At 41.9% G+C, this 20,944-nt stretch overlaps 1 protein-coding gene across 1 annotated transcript in view; it reads right to left on the minus strand.

The window, feature by feature from the left end:
• The window catches only part of LOC122563590 (prolyl endopeptidase-like), a 26,983-nt gene extending 6,237 nt beyond the window's left edge, over positions 1 to 20,746 (minus strand). The window contains exons 1-11 of the mRNA XM_043717515.1: positions 20,564 to 20,746; positions 18,943 to 19,017; positions 18,406 to 18,539; positions 16,851 to 16,981; positions 14,365 to 14,574; positions 12,929 to 13,050; positions 11,465 to 11,570; positions 10,589 to 10,780; positions 10,305 to 10,502; positions 6,519 to 6,622; positions 4,439 to 4,575 (exon numbers count right to left, since the gene is read on the minus strand). Coding sequence (XP_043573450.1) covers positions 4,439 to 4,575; positions 6,519 to 6,622; positions 10,305 to 10,502; positions 10,589 to 10,780; positions 11,465 to 11,570; positions 12,929 to 13,050; positions 14,365 to 14,574; positions 16,851 to 16,981; positions 18,406 to 18,539; positions 18,943 to 19,017; positions 20,564 to 20,731 — 1,577 coding nt within the window. The 5' untranslated portion in view covers positions 20,732 to 20,746. The remainder of the gene's footprint in view (positions 1 to 4,438; positions 4,576 to 6,518; positions 6,623 to 10,304; positions 10,503 to 10,588; positions 10,781 to 11,464; positions 11,571 to 12,928; positions 13,051 to 14,364; positions 14,575 to 16,850; positions 16,982 to 18,405; positions 18,540 to 18,942; positions 19,018 to 20,563) is intronic.
• Between the last annotated feature and the right edge of the window lie 198 nt (positions 20,747 to 20,944).

Below are 20,944 nucleotides of genomic sequence, written 5' to 3' on the forward strand. Positions count from 1 at the left end.
AAAGCTAAAAGAAAGGAAAGGGAGTGGATTCACAATTTGAAGGTGTTGAACTCAATATTTAAGTCCAGAAAGCTGTGAAGTGCCAAATGTGAAGGTGAGATGTTGCTTGTCTAGTTTGCACTGTGATTTGCAAGAGAACTGCAGCATGCCGAAGATTTTACAACACTTCACGCCAGTTCAGATGAAGAGTCATCTAGAGTCGAAACGTTAGCTTGTTGTCTCTCCATGGATGCTGTCTGACCCGATGGATCTCCAGTATTTTTTGTTTTCGGTGCAGATTCCAGCATCTGCTCCTACTTTGCATTTCTTCATCGCACTTTGTGACCTCAGGACATTGCAAAGTATTTCACAGCTAAACACAGTATGACTGAAATGTGTAGTGCGAGGAGCAGCCAATTTATGCACAGCAAAGAGATAAAGCAGCAGGTAATCTGTTTTGTTGATGCTGATTAACGGACAAATATGAGTCAGCATATTGCGGTAACTCCTTTCTTTCTCTTTAAATATTGCACTAATGAGGCTCCACAATAATGGGTCCCAGTGCTCTTCAATCAGCCGAGAGGAGGATTCAGTCAGGGGTCTTTTTTGGATTGGAGATGGCATCCCATCATCCTCCCATTGCGGTAACTCCTTTCTTTCTCTTTAAATATTGCACTAATGAGGCTCCACAATAATGGGTCCCAGTGCTCTTCATTCAGCCGAGAGGAGGAATCAGTCAGGGGTCTTTTTTGGATTGGAGATGGCATCCCATCATCCTCCCCCGGGTCCATGAGGAACAATGAGCTAGCACAGAGAGTTACGTTAGCAGAATGCAAAGGATTATATTTTTACATGTAGCTGAGGATATTTTATTGTATTAAAGGTAATATATAATTTCGAATTGTTGTTGCATGAGAATGCCTTTCTTATTCATTTAACTAAATTGAAAAGACTTTCATATCCACGTATGAGCCTCCCTGCCTGATTTCACTCTGGCCATTTAGGGCTTTTGCCCAAAATGTCGATTTTCCTGCTTCTTCGATGCTGCCTGACCTGATGTGCTTTTCCAGCACCACTCTAATCTAAACACTGTGTATAGTTAGGTTAATACAGGACCATTGACTGATTTGATTTGATTTACTATCAGATATATTGAGATACAGTGAAAAGTATTGTTTTCCATGCTCACCAGACAAATCATACCTGTAAATCATAAGTACATCAGGGTAATAAAACAGAAGGCAGAATATACAGCGAAGGTGCAGAGAAAGATCAACTCTCATGTATGAGGTCTCTCATAAGTCTGATAACAGCAGGGAAGAAGCTGTTCTTAAATCTGTTGGTATGTGCTTTTAAACCTTTGTATCTTCTGCCTGATGGAAGAGGGTGGCAGAGAGTATAATCATGTTGGCTGCTTTCTTGAGGGAGTGGGGAATGTAGACGGAGTTAATGGAAAGCAGGGTGGCTGTGATGGACTGTATGGTTTGAAGCAGCAAGCGGCTATCTGCCCCACCGTTCAGTTACATAGTCACTGAACTGTATTTGATCCTAACTAAAACAAAACAAAAGTGTAGATGCTGGAAATTGGAAATAGAAACAGCAACTGCTGGAGAAGCTCAACAGGTCTGGCAGCATCTGCAGAGAGAGAAAGCAGAGTTAACATTTCAGGTCCAATGACCCTTGTTCATGATGTGGAATTCTGAAAAAGGGTCCCCAGACTTTATACGTTAATTCTGCTTTCTCTCTTCACAGATGGTGCCAGATCTGTTGCGTTTCTATAGCAATTTCTTTTTCTTTAATTGATTTTCATTTTATGGCCTATAATCCCTATTTCTTGATACTCTTATCTGACAAATTCTGTCAAATTCAGTCTTAAAAGCTCCATTTGATTCCCCAGTATCCCCAGCCTTTCAGCGATGATATCCCAGATTTCTGTAAAAAAAGAAGTTCCTGATTGTAATCCTGAATGACCTGGTATCATCTTTAGATTATACTCCTTTATTCTGAATTCTCCCACAATAGGAAATGGATTTACGAGGGGAGATAAAGAGAAACCCTATTATTTTAAACACTTTGATTACCTCACGTTTCACAAGTTGTAAACTCAAGACAATGCAAACAAATACATTCAACTTCATCAATTAATCCATTAAATCCCACTCCAATCTGCATCTGTTTTTTAAAAATGTATAGAATTCCTGCAGTGTGGAAATAAGCACATCAGCCCAGCAAGTCCACATCAACCATCCGAACAGTATCCTACCCAGACCCATTCCCCTCTCACTCTACATTTCTCCTGACTAATGCACCTAATCTACACATCCCTGAACACTATGGGTAATTTACCATGGCCAATTCACCTAACTTGCACAGCTTTGGATTGTGGGAGGAAACTAGAGGACCTGGAGGAAACCCGCGCAGATGTGGCGAGAATTTGCAAACACCACACAGACAGTTGCCTGAGGCTGGAATCAATCCCGGGTTGCTGGCGCTGTAAGGCAGTAGTCATAGAGATGTACAGCACGGAAACAGACCCTTTGATCCAACTCCTCCTTTCCGACCAAATATCCCAACCTAATCTAGTCCCATTCGCCCGCACTTGGTCCATATCCTTCCAAACCCTTCCTATTTATATACCCATTCAGATGCATTTTAAATGTTGCAATCGTACAAGCTTCCACCACTTCCTCTGGCAGCTCATTCCATACACATACCACCCTCTGTATGAAAACGTCGTCCCTTAGGTCCCTTTTACATCTTTCCCCTCTCACCCTCAATCTATGCCCTCTAGTTCTGGACTCGGCCAACCCAGTGAATAGACTTGGTCTATTTATCCTATCCATGCCCCTCTGATGTTATAAACTTCTGTTAAGGTTACCCTGCAGCCTTTGACGCTCCAGGGAAAACAGCCTCAGCCTATTCAGCCTCTCCCTATAGCTCAAATCCTCCAACCCTGGCAACATCCTTGTAAATCTTTTCTGAACCCTTTCAAGTTTCACAACATCTTTCCGATAGGAAGGAGACCAGAATTGCACACAATATTCCAAAAGAGGCCTAACCAATGTCCTGTACAGCTGCAACATGACCTCCCAACTCCTATACTCAATGCTCTGACCAGTTAAGGAAAGCGTACCAAACGCCTTCTTTAATATCCTATCTACCTGCGACTCTACTTTCAAGGAGCTATGAACCTGCACTCCAAGGTCTCTTTGTTCAGCAACACTCCCTAGGATCTTACCATTAAGTGTGTAAGTCCTGCTAAGATTTGCTTTCCCAAAATGCTGCATCTCATATTTATCTGAATTAAACTCCATCTGCCACTTCTCAGCCCGTTGGCCCATCTGATCAAGATCCCGTTGTACTCCGATGTAGCCTTCCTCACTGTCCACTACACCTCCAATTTTGATGTAATCTGCAAACTTATTTACTATACCTCCTATGTTCATATCCAAATCATTTATATAAATTATGAAAAGCAGTGGACCCACCACCAATCCTTGTGGCATTTCACTGGTCACAGGCCTCCAGTCTGAAAAAGCAACCCTCCACCACCACCCTCTGTCTTCTATCTTCCAGCCCGTTCTGTAGCTAAATGGCTAGTTCTCTCTGTATTCCATGAGATCTAACCTCGCTATTCAGTCTCCTATGGAGAACCTTGTCGAACGCCTTATTGAAATCCATAATGATCACATCTACTGCTCTGCCCTCATCAATCCTCTTTGTTACTTTTTCAAAAAACTCTATTCAGTTCGTGAGACACGATTTCCCACGGACAAAGCCATGTTGACTATCCCTAATCAGTCCTTGCTTTTCCAAATACGTGGAAATCCTGTCCCTTGGGATTCCCTCCAACAACTTCCACCACTGACGTCAGGCTCACCGGTCTATAGTTCCCTGGCTTGTCTTTACCACCTTTCTTAAATAATGGCACTACGTTAGCCAACCTCTGGTCTTCTGGTACCTCACCTGTGACTATCGATGATACAAATATCTCAGCAAGGGGCCCAGCAATCACTTCCCTAGCTTCGCACAGAGTTCTCGGGTACATGTCCTTCTCCACAGTAAACACTGATACAAAATATTCATTTACTATCTCCCCCATCTCCTGTGACTCTACACAAAGGCTGCCTTGCTGATCTTTGAGGGGCCGTATTCTCTCCCTAGTTGCCTTTTTGTCCTTAATGTATTTGTAAAATCCCTTTGGATTCTCCTTAACCCTATTTGCCAAAGCTATCTCAGTAATGCTAACTACTGAGCCATCGTGCCGTAGTTTTCATTTATTTTGAAATCCCAGGCACTCAATAACCTATTGAGGATCCAAACTATTTCTCTGACACTTATAGGGATATGACACTAAAGTACTCACTGCACAGGTGTCATCATGTTGAAAAGGGGGACAGAAAGTTCTCTCAATGCTAAAGTTAACAGCAAAACAGCTCAGCACAACCAAAACACTTACTTGTAGCAGGGAGTTAGTGAATGATTGAATCCTCCATAGCCATGCAGGAATACTGGATGGGAACCATCTCGTTTGATACCTTTCTTGTGGACAATAAACATTGGGATCTTAGTCCCATCTTTACTGGAGTAAAAAACCTTTGAGACAAAGAAACATAACATGGTGATCTAGCAAGCAAATGCAACAAACCAATTGGTAAACACCTAAGCAGATTAATGGCTGTGTGTAATTCATTGCCAGTAACATTGACTCTTCCCTTCATGTCATTCTGCTCCACAAGGTACTAACTCCTTGGTAGCTCATCTGGAGTCTCTCTTCCTCAAACCTTCACCTTCTTTCAGATGTAAACTCATCGGAGTGATTGGGAATTTGTGGAAAGAGTGTGATGAGCAATCATGAATATTATAATTCCTATGATAGGGAGGATATTGTTAAGCTGAAGAGGGTTCAGAAGAGATTTACAGGAGTTAGCCAGGATTGGAGGGTTTGAGTTATGAGGAGAGGCTGGATATGCTGGGACATTTTTCACTGGAGCACAGGTGGTTGAGGGGTGATCTCATAGAAGTTTATAAAATCGTGAGGAATATAGATAAAGTGAATGCTGGGTATCTTTTCCCTAGGGTGGGGGATTTCAAGACTAGGGGGCATATGTTTAGAGGAGAAAGATTTAAAAGAAACATGGGGGAAAATTATTTTACACAGAGAGTGGTTCGTGTGTGGAATGAACCTCCAAAGGGCACAGTTACATTTGGATAAGTACATGAATAAGAAATACTTGGAGGGATATGGGCCAAGTGCAGGCAGGTGGGACCAGTTTAGTTTGGAATTATGGTTGGCATGGACAGGTTGAACTGAAGGGTCTGTTTTCGTGCTGTATCACACTATGACTGTGACACCATTAACTGCTTTACATTCTTGTTCAAGTCCTGGCTCAATGGCCAGTGACAAAGGGGAAGCCACTTCAGATCCTTTCTTCAGAAGCACATTTTTCCCATGGAGTGGAGACAGGTGGACAATGAACAGAAACAGGGATCCTGTTTGATTCTATCCCAATGCAATCATAGCGTCTGAGTAGAAATGAATATTATAGATAAGGTGCGAGGATTGGACTGGTGGTGTTTCTCTGAATTGGAGCCACTATTTAGTTCCTCAAGTGAATAAAGATAAAAACCAAAAGAACTGCAGATACTGAAAATCAGAAACAAAGACAGAAATTGCAAGAAAAGTTCACAGGTCTGGCAGCAACTGAGGAGAGAAAGCAGAGTTAATACCTCAGGTTCAGTGACCATTCTTCAGAACTGATAGTGACTAGGAAAAAGTTGCTTTTTATGCAGAAGATAGGTTGGAGGAAGGGGACAATGTGTAAATGATAAGTGGAGTTGGGCCCAAGCCCAATCAACATCAAGCAATCTGTTCATTATCACATTGCTGTTTATGAGCAAATTGACTGCAATTCCTCTAGTGACAACAGCGGTTATAGTTAAAAACACTTTATCGATTGTAAAGCACTTTGAAAAACCTTCACGTTGTGAAACGTGTTATATAAATGCAAGACTACTTTTCAAGCTGATTTCTGTGATGTGAAGCATTCCCCACAAAACTTAAGAAGAATGAATCCAATTCAAAATTATTGATCCTATCAATATTTACAAATAAAATCGTTGGAAATTCTCATCACGTCATCTGAAAGGAAAACAGAAGACAGTGTTTTCAGATGTTCCCTTTCATTGCTCCACACCTGAGTCGACCAGGACTGAGAGATCTGCTTTGCATGAGCATTTTCAGATCTCATTCTCAGGCATGAACACCCCTACCTCCTTACGTTAGAGTGCAGCCTGCCAAAGAGCAGGGGACAAGATCCCGAGTGGTTCGTAAGCTCAGAGGCAGCAGGAGCTTCCATGTAGCTCTGTGCTAACCCTCTTAGTCTCACAGGCCTGTCCTGCACCTCTGCTTTTGTAAGTCCTTCCATCCCTTTCACAACTCTACTCTCCCGGCTTTCGGAGAGGTTGTGAGAATTTTCTAGCCTCAAAATGGAGTCACAGTGGGAAAAGGTTTAGGCAGGATTGCGATAAAATCTCACCTGAACTGTCTGATATTCAGAGAAATTGAAACCTTTGATCTCCACCTCCCTGAAAACTTTGGGTTCAAGAATTTCCTTCATCAGGTCACAGTGGTAGATGATTCCTGGGAGAGAACACCAAATCAAGTGAGAATGACATTGTGGTCCTTGCTGCAGCACACTCACAGTCACCATTTCTCTTCTGCTTTTATTAATGTTTATTTTTGGGATACAGGGAATTGCTGACACTACTCCTTTGAAACACACAAATATAAATGCAAATGTGCATGTCTGACTGTCTTTAGTTACTGGCTCAGTGAGCAGCAGACTGTGGATTCAGGCCCCACTCCAGAGGTAAGAGTGTTAAAGTTAGATTGATATTTCAGTGCAGTACAGACAGAGCTCTGTATTGTTGGAGGTACCAGCTTTCAGGTAAGGCCAAAACCAGTGCATGCATCTCCTCTCACAGCATTAAATGAAAGGTCTCGTGACACTGCTTACAGAAGAACATAAGGACTAGGAGCAGGAGCAGGCAATTCGGACTCTCAAACCTGCTCCGCCAATCAATACGATCATGGCTGATCTCATTTTGGCCTCAACTTTCCTGCCTGCTTTCCATAACTTTCAACCATTTACTAAGTCTTAAAGATGAGAGACTTAACAAACAATCCAGGTCTTTTTCAATATATAATTTCAATTACATCACACTGTAAACGTTTGCTATAAATTCTGTGTCTTATGATCTTACACTCCACAACCACCTGATGAAGGAGCAGTGCTCCAAAAACTATTATATTGCTGTTCCGGGGAGATTGCTGTGCGCAAATTACCCTCTGCATTTTCCACATTGTATCATTGACTTTTTACGAGCTGTGAAGCTCTTTGGAAGCTCCAAAGGTCTTGAAAGGCAACGTAGAAATGAGAAACATTTGTTTAAAATAGCAATCTGGTTATCTTGCACATTAGAGCACCCTGATCTTTAATTGGAGAAATTCCCTGGGAACTGTTGCTCAGTGATTGTGCTGGCTTCCCAGAGTTAACCACAAAGGAGCATTGTGTGTGGTTCCTATTGATGTGTACCACACCTTTAGCACATTTTATATTTAAAGGACTTAGTTAGATCTCATAATACAGGGAGAACTGGCTATTTGGATACAGAACTGGCTCGAAGGTAGAAGACAGAGGGTGGTGGTGGTGCAAGGTTATATTTCAGACTGGAGATCTGTGACCAGCAGTGCCACAAGGATTGGTGCTGGGTCTACTGCTTTTTATCCTTTATAGAAATGATTTGGATGTGAACATAGGAGGCATGGTTGGTAGGTTTGCAGATGACACTAAAATTGGAGGTGCAGTGAACAGCGAAGATTACCTCAGAGTACAATGGGATCTTGATCAGATGAGCTAATGGTTCGAGAGGTGGCAGATGGAGTTTAATTTAGAGGTGCCGCATTTTGGAAAGGCAAATCAGGGCAGGACTTATACACGTCATGGTAAGGTCCTGGGGAGTGTTGCTGAACAAAGAGATCTTGGAGTACAGGTTCATAGCTCCTTGAAAGTGGAGTCACAGGTAGATAGGATAGTGAAGGCAGCATTTGGTAAGCTTTCCTTTGTTGGTTAATGCATCTAATATAGGAGTTGGGAGGTTATATTGTGGCTGTACAAGAAATTGGTTAGGCCACTGTTGTAAAACTGCATGCAATTCTGGTCTCCCTGCTATAGGAAAGATGTTGTGAAACTTGAAAGGGTTCAGAAAAGATTTACAAGGGTGTTGCCCGGGTTGGAGGGGTTGAATAGACTGGAGTGTCGGAGGCTGAAGGGTGATCTTATAAAGGTTTATAAAATTATGACAAGATAGACAAGATCTTTTCTCCAGAGTGGAGAGTCCAAAATTAGGAGGCATAGATTTAAGTGAGATAAGAAAGATTTAAAAGGGACCTAAGGGGCAACTATTTCATGCAGGTGGTGGTATATGTATGGAATGAGCTGCCAGAGAAAGAAGTGGAGGATGGTACAATTACAACATTTGAAAGGCATCTGAATGTGTGTATGAATAGGAAGGATTTAAAGGGATATAGGCCAAGTGCTGACAAATGGGACAAGATTTATTTAGGATAACTGGTCAGCATGGACAAGTTGGACCGTAGGGTCTGTTTCTGTGCTGGATATCTGTATGACTCTATGACTTCTGTATGACTCTGCTTGACAGTTAGTTTGCCTGGCGTTTGCAAGTTGCACACACAAAGATCTGGAATCACACACAAGTTTGCTGTAATATTTGCTTCATAATATATAATGTGTTTTACTGTTTTAAATAAACTAAAAATCACACAACACCAGGTTATAGTTCAACAGGTTTAATTGGAACCTGATTGTATTCTCCACAACCACCTGATGAGGGAGCGGTGCTCTGAAAGCTAGTGCTTCCAATTAAACCTGTTGGACTATAACCTGGTGTTGTGTGATTTTTAACTATGTACATTGCAGTCCAACACCGGCATCTCCAAATCTTAAATAAACTAACTCATGATATGAATGAATCCCTGACAAGCAACTAATTATTAGTCCATTATCATTAACATGACATGGTGAACAGCGAAGAAAACATTGTGATAATAAAGTCTGTTGTGCTTGACCAGTGAGTAAGCAAGCAAATTAATCTGCAGATGAAACACATGGTTGACAGCATTAAACTATACTAAAATCTTCAGCGTCTTTGTTTTTTACAGCAAGGGGAAGTGTTGAAAACACAGCTTGCTGGTAAGCAGATAAATCCTTATCGAGAGGCAGTTTAGCTTTCTCTTTAGAGAGTGTCAGAATGCATGACAATTGATAGCAAGCAAGGGAAGGTCAAAAAAGCATTTTGTCAAAGTGTCCACAAAATGTTCTAGCTTGAACTGGGACACATTAAAAATATTTAAACAGCATTCAGAGTTCTGGGTTCTAGATTTTGGAGTGTCCAATACAGAAAATCAAACCATTAAGATTTGCTGAGTATGAAGAATCACAAGACTCAACATATTAGGATTAAAAGGTGAAGCTGCCAAAAGAAATAGACCAAATTTGAAGATCAATTTAGAGTCAGATTAAACTTCTAGATTCAGCATGTAGAATTCATGTCATTTACACCATTGACCAGCTTGGGAGTAGATGCAGTGAAAAGGGCTCATTCTAAGATTTTACTGAAGGGGAGCTAGCAAACAGAATTAAGATGGTACTGCATCCACTCCCATGGAAACTTCCAGAAAGGTTTGCTTGACAAACCAATGACATATACTATCGAAGGGCTTCTCTTCTTTACAGTAAAGAGCCTAGATTGTTCCATCTTTGCTGAAAACTTTTGCTTCTGGTATTAACTTGTTTTTCATTAACATGTTTTTTCCCCCGATTTGGAGATGCCGGTGTTGGACTGGGGTGTACAAAGTTAAAAATCACACAACACCAGGTTATAGTCCAACAGGTTTAATTGGAAGCACACTCGCTTGACAATCACCTGATGAAGGAGCGTCGGTCCGAAAGCGAGTGTGCTTCCAATTAAACCTGTTGGACTATAACCTGGTGTTGTGTGATTTTTAACTATGTTTTTTCCCAGTTGTTTGGTATCCTTTTTATAAAAACTTTTAACAGAACTGTGCACACTGCATCAAGCGAAGTCGAAACACTACTCGATTCAAGATCAACTTCTAGTTTATTTCTCTCTAAATAGGTAGAGTTGTTGATTTTCTTTTATTTAATAGATTTAATAAGCTGTCATATTATTTTTATTGATTTGTGTATCCATCTACAGCTGTCTCTCTCTGTGTATTGTACCTGGTGCCAGATAGGAGGTGAACTTATAGAAGATTTCTGTGTTCTTCTTTCGCCCACTGTATCCACCAATGCTGCCAACATCTAATGGGAGGTCTTTAAGGAAGGTTCCGGTAGCAAGGTCATACAGCTGGAGGATGTCCTTCACATCCTTTAAGTAGTCGACGACCAGGTATTTGTAATTAACGCACGTTGCCCAATCTGAAACACAGAGCCGCAAGGTTTGAAAAGACATTTGTGTTAGAAACTTTCAACCAGTGTATGAAATGGTGATGGCCATGTCTCACCCAAGACATCCTTCGGGTGCTGGGGAATAAGCTGCTTCCATTGTGAAGGAGCTGGCTGCTCGAGGTTAATGTTGAGAACTCGGTAGCGAGGGGCATCAAGGTTAGTCCTGAATGTGAACACGGGCCCTTCATTTGTAATGTAACTGTACTCTGCATCAAAGTTGTCGATCAGTTTAACCCAAGGTAAGAGGCCTGTAAAAGTCATGCAATGAGTTTTTCAAGCATTGAAAATAACCAAATTATAAACAACAGCAGCTAGAGCATCACATCAGAACATTACATGAAATAAAACAAGCCAAAAACTTCATTGGAATATTATCAAATGGATTTTGACACCAAAGGAGGGGACATTAAGACAGGGAAAAGAACCTTGGTCAAAGAGGTAGGTTTTAAGAAGCATCTTCAAGGAGGAATGAGAAGCCAGAGAGGCAGAAAGATTGAGGGAGGAACATCCAGAGCTTCAGGCCTAGGCAGCTGAACGTTTAAGGGTGAAGGAATTAAACCAGGGATGTTCAAGATGCCAGAATATGAGAAGTGCCATTACTTTGGAGAACAGTCAGATTGAAGGATGGTACAAAGATATGGAGGGCTGAGACCTGGAGAGATTTGAAGATGAGGATAAGATTTAATTACAGATTAATTAGAATGTTAACAATGGCTGTGGGGATGAATAGCTTGACCCTATTCCACAGGTGTTATATATTGTCTAGGTGAATTGGGACTAATCGTCTTTTCTCATCCTTGACATAGATCACATCCCTTTATAACTGATACTGTGAGTGGGGACGTCAGTGTGACGCAGATAGGGTTTTACTGCATCAGCGGATCTTCTCTCTGAGATGGGATGGGCAATGTTCATAAGTACCTGGTACATACCAGTTATGCCATTTGGTAGCAGGTGCAGATCGCAGTACCAGACCTGGTTCTTAGGTTGACAACCATCTCGAATATATAACCCTACATAGCGACCATCATCAGAAACCTAATTGAAAACACAGAGCATTAAAAGCTGTTCAAGGAGGCAATCATTCCAGCTGGGAACTACCATCTTCAGTAAAATACATTGCAGGAGATTAAATGTTCCAGCTGGAAAAAAGAGTGAAAATGGACAACATTCTTTCATACGGAGTCCACACCTTCTTTGCAATTGCCTGAAGATTTCCTTGAGGCACTCTTGGAATAGGGAGGAACATCTGCTCACAACAGACCATAATCTTCATTATTTTTGTTGTTATGTAAGTGAGAGTGACCACCCATTTACTCAAAGCAAGATCCCTCAAAAAGTAGGAAGATGAACTGTACCAAATGTACAGCACAGAAACAGGACATTCAGCCAAACTGGTGCATGATGGTGTTTATTGTCCACTCAATCCTCCTCCCATCTCTCTTCATCTTAGTTGATTCTTTCTCCCTGGTAGATGTATCATGTTTCCTCATAAATATGTTGAAAGTATTCACCTGAACCATTTGATATAGCAATGGCCTCCCTGTTTTAACCACTCGCTGGATAAAGACATTATCCTCAATTGATTTGTGACTATCTTATATTTATAGTCCCTAGCAGTGACAATATCATGTACAGTCATAGACTCAGAGATATACAGCACGGAAGCAGACCCTTCGGTGCAACCTGTCCATGCCGACCAGATATCCCAACCTAATCTAGTCCCACCTGCCAGTGTCCAGCCCATATCCCTTCAAACCTTTCCTATTCATATACCCATCCAGATGCCTCTTAAATGTTGTTATTGTACCAGCCTCCACCACTTCCTCTGGCAGCTCATTCCATATATGTACCACCCTCTGCGTAAAAGGTTGCCCTTTAGGTCCCTTTTATATCTTTCCCCTCTCATCCTAAACCTATGTTTAGGAAGCCCCCACCTCAGGGAAAAGACTTTGTCTATTTATCCTATCCATGTCCCTCATGATTTTATAAACCTCTATAACGTCACCCCTTGGTCTTGGACGCTGCAGGGAAAACAGCTCCAGCCTCTTCAACCTCTCCCTGTAGCTCAAAGCCTCCAACCCTGGCAACATCCTTGTAAATTCATCGCCAACTATTTATTTTTGAAAGGTCCGCAAGTGGTAAATGAAGCAAAGGACCATCTAGTCCACTGGTTAAGGAAAGATTGACTGATCACCAAGAAGAGCTTGTCTCTTCCTTCAAAATAGAGACATGGAATCTTTCTCATCCACCTCAGAGAACAGACTACGCTTTGGCCCAATGCCTCAACTTCCAACAGTTCAGCACTTCCTTAGTACTGCAGTTGCCAGAAAATGGCCCAAGCTTACTAGTGAGAGAACATTAATCTCTGAACCAAGCTGATATTAACAATTTACCTTGGCTCCTCCGCTCCATTTGGGATTATCTGGGAATTCTGCACACAGGATATCCTCTGACTGGTCAGTGCCAAGCACATGGTAGTAAAGTTTCTGATGAATGTTAGATGTGGTTTCAGTGCCTGTAAAAGATGTCTTCAGTAAGTCACACATTGAACATCACTAAATCACCATTCACAGTGAACACGAGTTACACTTCAAAAAAGATTTAGTTTGATCTCTTTGGAAAAGAGAAGTGCAACAGCTTAAAGGGAAAAAAAAATCAGAATAAAACCAAAACTTGGGACAGAAAATATACAAAGGTTTGAAAGGAAAGAGCAGAAAGGATACAGGAATCATGTCATGAAGATGTCAAAACTCAGTATACAATTTGTTGATGTCATGGTGTAATTGATGTTCTTGGTCTATACAGAGGCCAATGTTACAAGATGCCATCTCTGTATTTACAGCCACAATTCACTTACATACAGTAGCTTTAACATGTAAAGATACCCTTAGGCACTTCAAAGGATCAATTATCAAAAAAGATCTAATAGTGAGGCATGAAATATTATGTTGGGACTAGTAATTATTTCGTCAAACCACTCTTTCTCTTTACCAGCTTAGGTCCGTCCTTTAAACCAGTGACTTAACTACAAAATGTAAGCTGATAATAGGGGTGGCATGGTGGTTCAGTGGTTAACACTGCTACCTTACAGCGCCAGGGACCAAGGTACAATCCCACCCTCAGGCAACTGTCTGTGTTAAGTTTGCACATTCTCCCTGCATCAGGGTGGGTTTCCTTCCACAGTCCAAAGATGTTCAGGTTAGGTGGATTGGCCACAGGAAATGCAGGTTTATAGGGTTGGTTCTGGATAAGGACGCTCTTCGGAGGGTCAGTGCTGTCTCGATAGACTAAATGGCCTGCTTCCACACTACAAATTCTATAAGTTCAGTGCAGTACTGAGGGGTGTGCCTTACTGTCACAAGTGCCATCTTTTGTATAAGGCATTAAATTGATCTGACCTTTCACTAGATGGAAAAGATGCCCTGGCACCATGTTGAAGAAGGACAGGGCAGTTCTCCTCACATCTTAACATTTTTGCCCTGATTGATATTTTGAAGTATTAGCTGGCCTTTACCACATTGCTGTTAGTGGGAGCTTGCTGTGTGCAAATCGGCTGCTATGTTTCCTGCATTACAACTTATTCCAGAAGTACTTCATTGGCTGCACCTGGGGAATCACTGAGCATCAAATAAAGGCAAGTCTTTCTTTGATCAAACTTTTGATCACCTGTCGTAATATCTCTTTATGTGGCTTAATGCCAAGTTTACTGTCTGATAAGTGCTCCTGTGGATATTAAAGGTGCCGTATAAATGCAGGTTATCGTTTGTTATACCACAGCTCTATAATGTAACCTTTAAATATTTATCTCTTACCCCAACCCCACACATACCATCTGTACTGCCGTCTTGCTCAGGGTACCGGTTATAGAAGACACCTTTCCCATCGTGAGTCCAGGACAGGCAGCTAAACTTCACCTTTTCTAGAGTGTCTGGTAGATCTTCAGGACCTTCAACCTTCAGAAATTTGATTGTGATCCAATCAGAGCCACTCTTGCTGAGTCCATACGCCAAGTACTCATCGTCATCGGAGAATGCCAGCACTAGGTGAATAAACAAAGTCAGGCTTCAGGCCAGGCTTGTTGTTGTTTGGCATTGACACCATCAGGAGATTGGGGTAATCATGTACTTTTCTGGGATGACATTTTCTTACATCATAGAAAAAAGGAAGAGGCCATTTGGCCCAACATGCCCATGCTAGCTTTTTAAAAGAACAGTTCAATTTCATCTTAGATCTTCACATATAATCCTACATATTAAATTTTCTTCAAATGCTGTTTAATTGACTTTTGAAATTTCTTTGAGCTTTGTTTCCACAATCTTTTCAGCAAGTGTGTTACAGATTTTAACCATCTATGACAGTTTACCTTATCTAAAGCCCTCAAATCTGAAAACATCTATTAGTTCTCCCCTTATCCTTCTCTGGGAGAAAGTGAGGACTGCAGATGCTGGAGATCAGAGCTGAAAATGTGTTGCTGGAAAAGCGCAGCAGGTCAGGCAGCATCCAAGGAACAGGAGGATCGACGTTTCGGGCATAAGCCCTTCTTCAGGAAGGGCTTATGCCCGAAATGTCGATCCTCCTGTTCCTTGGATGCTGCCTGACCTGCTGCGCTTTTCCAGCAACACATTTTCAGCCCTTATCCTTCTCTGCTTTGTTACATCATGATTCTTTAGAATGAAATACATTTAATAAATATAGTGTGAAAATTACTAACTTGCAAATGCCACATGGATATAGTTAAAAATCAAACAACACCGGACTATAGTCCAACAGGTTTATTTGGAAGCATTAGCTTTCAGAGTGCTGCTCCTTCATCAGATGGTTGTGTAACCACCTGATGAAGGAGCAGTGCTCCAAAAGCTAGTGCTTCCAAATAAACATGTTAGACTATAACCTGGTGTTGTGTGATTTTTAACTTTGTACACTGCAGTCCAACACCGGCACCTCCAAATCACATGGATACAAATTGCTGTTTGCCTATCATGCTGATTATGTAATAGTGAATACATAGTCCAATTTTCAACTTGTCCTTTGGTACAATGGAAAGTTTTGTCCTAAAGCCCAAAATTAATTTGGACACCACATAGTGGTAGATTTTGCAAGGCACTCTGCTGCAGATAAAGCCTCATGTGGAGCCAACATGAATCGTAAATTCCTTGATTTGGAGATGCCGGTGTCGGATTAGGGTCTATAAAATTCAAAATCACACAACACCAGGTTATAGTCCAAAAGGTCTAATTGGAAGCACTAACTTTCAGAGTGCTGCTCCTTCACAACATCCTGATGAAGGAGCTGCACTCCAAAAGCTGCTGCATCCAATTAAACCTGGTGTTGTGTGATTTTTAACTTCATAAATTCCTTGGCACTCTATCCCTTCAAATCTCCAACCAACATTAACCACATACAGCAATGCCAACAGGAGAACATTGAGCTCTTCAAATCAGTTCTCCATCATTTAGACTAATCTGCACCTCAAATCATATCCCTTGTTTAGCTAACAAACACTTATTGGTCAGTTTTGAATTCTCCAACTGGTGCTCAATGTGCACAACTTTTTCAGCAAACAAATTCTGAATTTTCACCTCCCTTTGCATGAAAAGGTGATTCCCAATTTCAAACCCGAGCAATCTGGTTCTTGGATGGCACAGTGGTTAGCACTGCTGCCTCATTATGCTAGGAACTTGGGTTCGATTCCACCCAGTGCCTGTGTGAGTTTGCACATTCTCCCCGTGTCTGTGTGGGTTTCCTTCAATAATCAAAAGATGTGCTCTTACGTGGAGTAGCCATGGGACATGCAGGGTTAGAGAGGTAGGTCTGGGTGGGATGCTGTTTGGAGGGTGGATGCAGACTTGATGGGCCAATGGGATGATTCTGCACTGTAGGGATTCTACTTTTAAGACTGTGCCCTCTGTTTCTGTACTCCCCCCACCAGAGCTTGTCTATATGTAATCCATCAGATCTCTTTTGCAATCTTGAATACCTTGATAAGTCAGGCCTTCTAAACACAAAGGAATATAACGAAACAATTTTATGTACTCTTCACCCAGAATGATTCTGGTGAGTTTGCATTGCACCTAATCCAAGGCAAATGTACCTTTCATGAGGTGCAGGAGAACAGAACCACATTTAGGGACTGGCTCTTATCAATGCTTTTAAAATCATGATTAAAATCACATCCTCCTCCCAGCATCCCCAACACCCCTAAACTACCAGCATTAAGTAATGAATAGAAAAAGAGGAGTTCAGGTTTATCATCTGACTCCCTCCTTTATTTTGAAGAAAAGTAAAATTAAGCTGGAGGAATAAGACTCCACCTACTCGTTAAGGCCACAGTCCCATCCTCGGACAATTTGTTAGGATCCAAAAACACTCGAGCCTCTCCATCCAGGGAATCCTGGACATACAACACATACTGGTTCTGTAGTCCAGAGTTGTGGAAGTAAAAATACCTGCAAAACAGGAATTTGACACTCAGCAAGGCCTGATTACATCTTCAGAACAGTCTTACCTGTTCATTTTCTTTCTTTGCTAAGGCTACCATCTTTCTCCACATCTAAGTTTATTCATTAGGTGTAAACTTAAATAGTAGGTGTTGACAAGCTATTTGGCTGCATTTAGCATCACAGATGAGCTCAGTCCTGTCCACTCAGGCTCAATGGACTGACTGTTCCCTCAGTGTCCACACTCTATGGGTTCAAGTCCCATTCCACAGGACACTTGGACACACTGCTCTGGAAGTCAGATTTTGAGTCAACATGTAGAGAGTCAGCTGAATGATTTGTTTCTGTGATGTAAATCTTTCTGTTTTAATGTAATTGAGGTGAGAATCTAGGCTGACATGATGGTGCAGTATTGAGGGAAGAGTACAATAGATGGTCAAATATGTTTCCTCAGGGTTCACAGAAACTAGAACAACTTGCTACCATTAACCTACTGCCAAATGTCAACTGAAGTACTTGGGTTATCTTGGCAAGGTCAGCATTTATTACCCATCCTTAGTTTCCCTGAAATGATGATGCTGAACCTTCTCCTTGAAGCACTGCTGTCATTGGTAGCAGTTTTATATAACTGTGTTTCACAAGGCCTAAACAGTGGGCAGTTTAGGGAAAGCCACTTGATATGGGGTGACCATAAGACATAGGAGTGGAAGTAAGGCCATTCGGCCCATCGAGTCCACTCCGCCATTCAATCATGGCTGATGCGCATTTCAGCTCCACTCACCAGCGTTCTCCCCGTAGCCCTTAATTCCTCTAGACAACAAGAATCTATCAATCTCGGCCTTGAAGACATTTAGCGTCCCGGCTTCCACTGCACTCCGTGGCAATGAATTCCACAGGCCCACCACTCTCTGGCTGAAGAAATGTCTCCGCATTTCTGTTCTGAAATGACCCCCTCCAATTGTAAGGCTGTGTCCACGGGTCCTAGTCTCCTCGTCTAACTGAAACAATTTCCTAGCATCCACCTTTTCCAAGCCATGTATTATTTTGTACGTCTCTATTAAGTCTCCCCTTAATCTGGAAATAGGCACTTTTTGATGAAGGATGCCAGGTTCCATTCCCTGAAAGGCATTAATGAACCACTTGGTCAATCTGCATTGATCTGACAGTTGCATGGATCACTTTGAGATTTTTAATGATGGAATTCAAATTCACAAACTGCCCATGGTGTAACTTGATCCCACTTTTTCTGAATTCCTGTCCTGTAACATAACCACTAAAGTAACAAATCCCTTGGTGATGGAGCTCCAGCAATACTTACAATTCTCTGCATGGCCAACAAAACAAAATGTTGCCAATTGAAGCCCCTCAAGGATTATCCCCAACACCAGCTCCCCAACCCTGGCCAACCCCAGCCTCACCAATACAGCACTCACCGCTTCCCTTTCCTGCAAGGGCAGCCATATTTGGGGTAGTCAAATAGTTCAGTCATCCGCTCCTTGAGCTTGTTCTTGACTGTGCACTTTTCCAGGAAAGGCATTGTTAGCTTGTTCTGGGCTTCCACAAATGCCTGAAAAACATGGAGGTCTAGATTACAAAGAATAACTGACCTTCACCTCCAACTGGTGTGAGCAAGGCACTTGAGGCCAGGCTGAGGTATACTGCTATCCAGTGCAGAGGCCTTTATCCAGTTTCTGTAGCTGACCCAGTGGAACATAATGCAACTAGGCATCACATATGTTTATATCATATATACTGTACATACTCATCTACTTCATGCACTATGTATATGATATGCATGACATATATACATCTATATATTTACTCTATACAATTATGCTTAAGATTACATCTGCTGAAAGCATCATACACATTGTCCAGGGCAGAATAGTACCCACCCAATGGAATTGACAGAAATATGCTAACCAAGAGAGTGCATGGACAGGTTTACCTGAAGTTAGGTAATCTCTCACCTTGGTCTGTTCACTGTTAGGATCTTCAAGCCAGGCATAAGGATCTGGTACCTTAATCCCATGATAATCATCCACCTGGAATAATCAGGAATATAAACCTTGGTTATTTACATGAAACATTTACAACAGTAACTGGGAAAAGAAGTCAACAGAGAAGAGTGAAGATGAGATCTAATAATGGTCTTTAAAAATCATAAATTGAGAGTTTATTAATGGGGTGGATTTAAAGAAATTGTATGGGCTAATGAGGACCTGGGATTTTCAAATTTACTTATATATCATAGGCATCACTGGCTGACCAGCATTAATTGCCAATCCCTAATTGCCCTTGAGAAGATGAGCTGCCTTCTTGAACCATTGCAGTCCATATGCTGTAAGTATATCCACAATGCTGTTAGGAAGAAAAGTCTAGGATTTTGACCCTTGTGACATATGTCAAAGTCAGGATGGTGAGTGGCTTGGAGGAGAATTTGCAGGTATGGTGTCCCCATGTATAATTTGCCCTTATCCTTCTAGATGGAGTTGATCATAGGTTTAGAAGGTGTTGCCTGAGGATTAGAGATTAGATCCCCTACAGTGTGGAAACAGGCCCTTCAGTCCAACCAGCCCCATTTCCTTCTGACTAATGCACCTAACACTATGGGCAATTTAGCATGACCAATTCACCTGACGTGCACATCTTTGGACTGTGGGAGGAAACCAGAGCACCCAGAGGAAACCTATGCAGACACGGGGAGAATGTGCAAACTCCACACAGACAGACGCCCAAGGCTGGGATTGAACCTGGGACCCTGGTGCTGTGAGGCAGCAGTGCTAACCACTGAGCCACCATGCCACCCTAAAGGATCTTTAATTAATTTCTGCAGTGTGTCTTGTAGATAGTACACACTGCTGCTACTGTGTGTCACTGGTGGAGGGAGTGGAGGTTTGTGGATGTTGTGCCAATCAAATGGGCCGCTTTGTCCTCAATGTGTTGTTGGAGCTGAACCCATCCTGTTAAATGGGGAGTATTCTATCACACTCCTGACTTGTGCCTTGTAGATGATGGACAGGCTTTGAGGAGCTGGAAATGTGTTGCTGGAAAAGCGCAGCAGGTCAGGCAGCATCCAGGGAACAGGAGAATCGACGTTTCGGGCATAAGCCCTTCTTCAGGAATGGGGAAAGTTTGTCCAGCAGGCTAAGATAAAAGGTAGGGAGGAGGGACTTGGGAGAGGGGCGTCGGAAATGTGATAGGTGGAAAGAGCAACACATTTCCAGCTCTGATCTCCAGCATCTGCAGACCTCACTTTCTCCTCACAGGCTTTGAGGAGTCAGGAGCTGAGTAACTTGCTGCAGTATTTCTGACCTGCTTTTGTAGTTACTGTGTTTATGTGGCGAGTGAGTTTCTGGTCAATGGTAAGCCCCAAGATATTAATAATGTTTTAACATTAAGTTTTAATATAAAATAGATACAAAGAGATGAAATAAAGAATTTGGGAAGAATTACTTTGCTCTGAGAGATGTAAAAATGTGTCACGAGTTATTTGAACGATTGAAGCAAATATTATTGATGCTTTGAATGGAATATTTGAATAAAAAAAGAGAAGAGATAGAGGTCATTTAGCCCTGGAGCCTGTGGTATCATTCTCTGACCAGCCACTGTAGGGTGATGAAACATTTTCCACAGTCCACGTGACTCAGTTGGAAGGATTTCAGCCAAAAGCTCAGGTTGATCCATAATCCCCTCGGGGTAAGGACTTGCTGTCGGCGCTGGTTTGAATAACGAATTGCCGAAAACTGGCCAGCTCATGGTGCTCGAAAATAAAATCCAAACCTTGTGCTGAATCTTAAAGAGTCTTGAGATCAGGAACTGAGAACCGTGGAGATTTACCAGAGTTAACCTCGGGGTTTACACGATACACTGACTAATCAGCTTTTATTGCGATTTTGTTTCAAATTTTAGTTTTAAAACATTATCCATGTCCTCGGAGAGAGTGCAGCGAATGGAAAGTGAAACTTCCCC

Source organism: Chiloscyllium plagiosum, chromosome 27 (genome assembly GCF_004010195.1).
Source record: "Chiloscyllium plagiosum isolate BGI_BamShark_2017 chromosome 27, ASM401019v2, whole genome shotgun sequence".
Classification (NCBI taxonomy): Eukaryota; Metazoa; Chordata; class Chondrichthyes; order Orectolobiformes; family Hemiscylliidae; genus Chiloscyllium; species Chiloscyllium plagiosum.